This window comes from Arachis ipaensis, chromosome B05 (genome assembly GCF_000816755.2).
Source record: "Arachis ipaensis cultivar K30076 chromosome B05, Araip1.1, whole genome shotgun sequence".
NCBI classification, from domain to species: Eukaryota; Viridiplantae; Streptophyta; class Magnoliopsida; order Fabales; family Fabaceae; genus Arachis; species Arachis ipaensis.
Genome location: NC_029789.2, coordinates 16,260,415 through 16,264,459, shown reverse-complemented (window position 1 = coordinate 16,264,459; position 4,045 = coordinate 16,260,415). Strand labels below are relative to the sequence as shown.

At 34.9% G+C, this 4,045-nt stretch overlaps 1 protein-coding gene across 2 annotated transcripts; it reads right to left on the bottom strand.

Annotated features, from left to right (window-relative positions):
* On the bottom strand, nucleotides 375–3,800 carry LOC107643113 (protein NETWORKED 4B). 2 transcript variants are annotated; one of them, XM_016346680.2, is made up of 5 exons: nucleotides 3,543–3,797; nucleotides 2,984–3,063; nucleotides 2,400–2,538; nucleotides 1,639–2,252; nucleotides 375–1,533 (listed from the first exon to the last, which is right to left on the bottom strand). In XM_016346680.2, exons 3-5 carry the CDS (start codon nucleotides 2,491–2,493, stop codon nucleotides 619–621), a joined length of 1,623 nt encoding a protein of 540 aa, XP_016202166.1. In that variant the 5' UTR covers nucleotides 2,494–2,538; nucleotides 2,984–3,063; nucleotides 3,543–3,797; the 3' UTR covers nucleotides 375–618. The 2 variants fall into 2 exon arrangements, with proteins under 2 accessions (XP_016202166.1, XP_016202165.1); XM_016346679.2 differs by having other exon boundaries at nucleotides 375–2,252; nucleotides 3,543–3,800.

Here is a 4,045-nt window from a genome sequence, read left to right as displayed (position 1 = left end):
TGGTAAATAGAAAAATTTGTATAATTTAAATTAAATAAAAATTATATATAAAATATAAAATTACACATAAAATGTAATCATCAATTAAAATCATATATGAATAATACTAAAAAATTTAAATAAAAAACTATTTCATACTAAAAATAAGAATTATAAAATCTAAAAAAAAGTTTTTATAAAAATTATAAATTAAAGTAAACTAAAACAGAAATTGAAAAAATAAGTAAATTTAAATAAGAATTACAAAATATAAACACAGTTTCAATAAGAACGCACAAAAGTTAAAATAAGGTTTATAAAATTTATTTTAATTATAGGTTAGTGCCTAATTTTAATTTACAAATAGAATTTTTTATTAAAAAAAATCAGGGCAATGGTTTAACGGGATTTCGATTTATATATAGAAAATTGGCCACCATGCTTTTGAATAGTACGGACTGCGGAGGCAATGAAAGAGGGAGAAAACGAGAACACCAACTTTCTACACGGTGACTCATTCTACAAACGGATCACAAATATTTGGGGGAATAACGAACTGATTAAAGTTCAAATATTGGTATATAACATAAATCTGGCATTGGTTTGTAAAAGAATTACCTGGATTTATTATATTGCTCTCTAGCCTCTGCGAGTCCTTGATACAACGTCCATGAGAGTCTTATAACGACTGCGATGATAATCGATTCCCAGACACAGCTGCCTAATGGCCTCCCTCTTCTCCTCAGCCAACTGCAACATACCTTGGTCTTTCTCTTTCACCAATTTTTGTAGCTCTCCAATAGTGTTCTCAAGTTGAACTACATTTGTCCTTAGATTCTTCTTCGCTAGTTCCTCCTCTCTTGCCTTTTCATCTAACTTCTTCACCATCTGCCTCAAATCCAACTCCTGCTTCTTTTTATCCTGTAGTTGCTCCTCCAAATGGTTTATTTTCTCCTTCAGTTGCACTTTTTCCTTGTTCATCTCCCTGACATAGTTCCTTGCAATGTGAAGCTCATGTGACATGTTTGAGATATAGTTCTCATAATTTTTACACTCATCCTCAAATTTCCACACAATATTTTCGGTTCCAGTCATCACACTGTTCACACTTTCTTTAATGCCAAACACAATTTCCTGATAAGCATCCTCCTGAATAGCAATAGTTGCTGACAATTTGGCAATCCTCTCTTCAAGTGATCTCTGATCGTTATGGAACTTCTCTTCTGCTTTCCTGAAGCCCTCCTCTTTCTCACTTAGCAATTGATCAGCAACCCGGAGCTTTTGGTTTGACATACGAAGCTTAACCTCAAGGATGCTAATATTCTCATGTAAAGTATTAATTTCATCTCCTTTCTCTTCAAGGTCTCTTTTCAAGTCTTCTGTTGTTTGTTCCAAATCTGCTATCATCTGGTCCTTTGAGCCAATGTCTTCATGAAATTCTTCTGTCATTACTTGGATCTTCTTCTCTGCAGCTTCTAGTTTCGCCTTGCATTCCTTATACCAATTATCTACTTGCATATACTCTTCATTTAACTTCTCATATGCATCTTCTCGTTCTTCCAATGCTCTGTTAAGATCCAAAGCTTTGGTTGCAAACCCATTTCTCTCATCCTCTAACATTAAAAAACTTTTTGCAGCTCTTTCACAGTGGAGTATCATTTCTTCTTTCTCTTTCTGCAACAATAGTAAGTCTCTTTGCAGGTTGTCAACTTGGGTAGTGAGCACCATCATTTGTGCTGTAGCTTTGTTCATCTCTTCCTCAGTTTCAGTTTTCTGAGCATGTAGTTTACCCATTTCGGCCAGCAGATTGTTTATTTGAGATGATAAATTTGCTATTTTAGAAGACGACTCATTCTCAGTACTTTCAAGTTTCTTCATTAGATCCTGTTTCTCTTCACTTGTCATTGTCAACTTCTGATTTAATTCCGCAACTTCCCTCTGTGCTGTTTGAAGTTCTTGCTTCATGCCATTAATTGTCTTTTGAAATTCATTTTCCAGTTGTCCATTTTTGCTGTCTTTGTCCATTGAAGAATAATCAGAATCCGAGTCTGAGCTGGAAGAAAAACTCTCCTTTCCTTTCTTGCCAATGATCTTTTTCCTCAACTCATCTGTTAGATTATCATACTTTGCATAGAGTGATTGGTATTGAATGTGGAAATCCTCTATCAATTTAACAAGTGATTCCTTCTTAGAAAGTTCTAATGGAGCATCATCCTCTTCAAGATGTTCATCTTTAATAAGTTTCAATATTCTTTTCACCTTGTCTTGAATTTCTGTAAAAAAAATAAGGAAAACACCAAATCATCAGTCATATTATCAATTTATCATCATAAGGTGATATACAAATAATAAATTGGTCATCAGTATATTCCATGTTGTTTTGTTGCACATGTCATGGCTAATCTTGCTAAAGACTTTACCTCCTTTAGCTCCTTTCAGCTGCGCTTCCTTTTCAGGGTCGATGTAGCTTTTAAATAAAGATTTCATAGAATCTCTCAACCGATGTTTCACCATCTTCTCCGCAGATCTTCAACTTTCTTAGCAGCTCGTCAAGACAATCTGTTCTCCATGTTAAGTTTTTAACCCAGCATGTTAGGAGCTTAAATATTTAGTGCTGCTGTTTTACATTTGAGCACTGCAAAGCTTTAAATATTTATATATTTTGTATAAAATTTAGCATGCAATAGCTTCCTATAACACTAGCCAACTTCGGACTAGCAGCTAATAATTACAATCAAGCGCTACGTCAACATTGATGAGAATTTCCTTGTGACTCGAAACATGATAAGCAGCCATCAATTTCTTAGGTATTTGTCCTTCTAATCGATAATTACATGAAAGAGGAAAAAAAAAATCAGAGAACATTATGCCATGGAGATCAATGTATGAGACACGCACCGCATTCACTACTCAAAGAGTTCGAATTTGAATTTCTAATAGAGTAGTTATCTTAATCAGTAACTTAGAAGTTAACATTACTCGCCAATAAAATCCGATGGCGTACCTTGGGTATTCTTTTCCTTTCTCTTCCACTATTTTCTCTCAGTTTTTGGTTATGCTCTAAAAGCAAAATCGCGGCGAAACCTACAGATAGAGGAGGAAACTAATATTAACAAGTAACAACACAAAAATCGAAGAGCATATATATAGCCTACAAGCTACCGGTGACAATGAAATTACTAAATCCACTGAAATTGAATACATGCACTAGTTTTCTTTTTATTGAAACATATCTCAGCAAATTTACTGAAACCAACTGTTAATCCTTCACAAATCGTCATCATGGAAAATTAATAGCAGAAAAAGATAATTTAGATAAATAATCAATAAATCAACATGAGATGAGCTTCAAAACAGAACTAACAGAGGTCGAGACGAGATAAAGAAATCAAAGCACGCATGAGTTCAGCTTCAAGGTAAACAAAACTCGATCTGATTGAAATACGAGAGTATGTAAAAGCCTCTTTCGTCGGAAGATCAAAAGTCAAAGCAAAGCGGACGAGAATTGAAATAAAAATAATCTGAAATAAAACAGAATCGGTAGAAACGAAGGTGTTGGTTACCTGGAGCTGGAAGTAGATGATGAACTTCGAGAAAATCGAAAAGAAGAGAGAAGAATTTAGTGTGAGGGAGAGAGTGTGAGCGGTGAGCCAGTGAAGTGAGAAAGAACTGCCTGTATAATTAAGATTTGAAAAAGAAATTGAAAATTGAAACCGGTTTTTGTTTGATTGGAGGGCTCCAAAGTCCAAAAGACGCCAGCATTTTGTAGTATCTCGAAATTTTCATAAATGGAACTTTTTGACAGCTTTTCACGTGTTCGTCCATTCTGCTTGCGTACCATGGTGAATTATTTATTACCATAATGCCACTGTGGCCTTAGTTTCTGCCGCGTAACTTCGCGTAGTGACTGCCGTTATACCCGTGTGCCTACCGTCTCTAGCTAACAAGTTACTGTCACACAGGCACATCAGAACCCCGTTTCAAATTCCACACCGGTTGCTTAACCGTGTAGACAAAATAAAGTTTGTGAAAAGATTGCTGTGGCTCATATAAGGAAATTATTATT

Coding starts and splice junctions, on each gene's coding strand:
- LOC107643113 (XM_016346679.2), bottom strand. CDS start 2,493: ATGGTGAAACATCGGTTGAGAGATTCTATGAAATCTTTATTTAAAAGC. Junction 2,253..2,399: donor GCTGAAAGGAGCTAAAGGAG/GTAAAGTCTTTA, acceptor TTTTTTTTACAG/AAATTCAAGACAAGGTGAAA.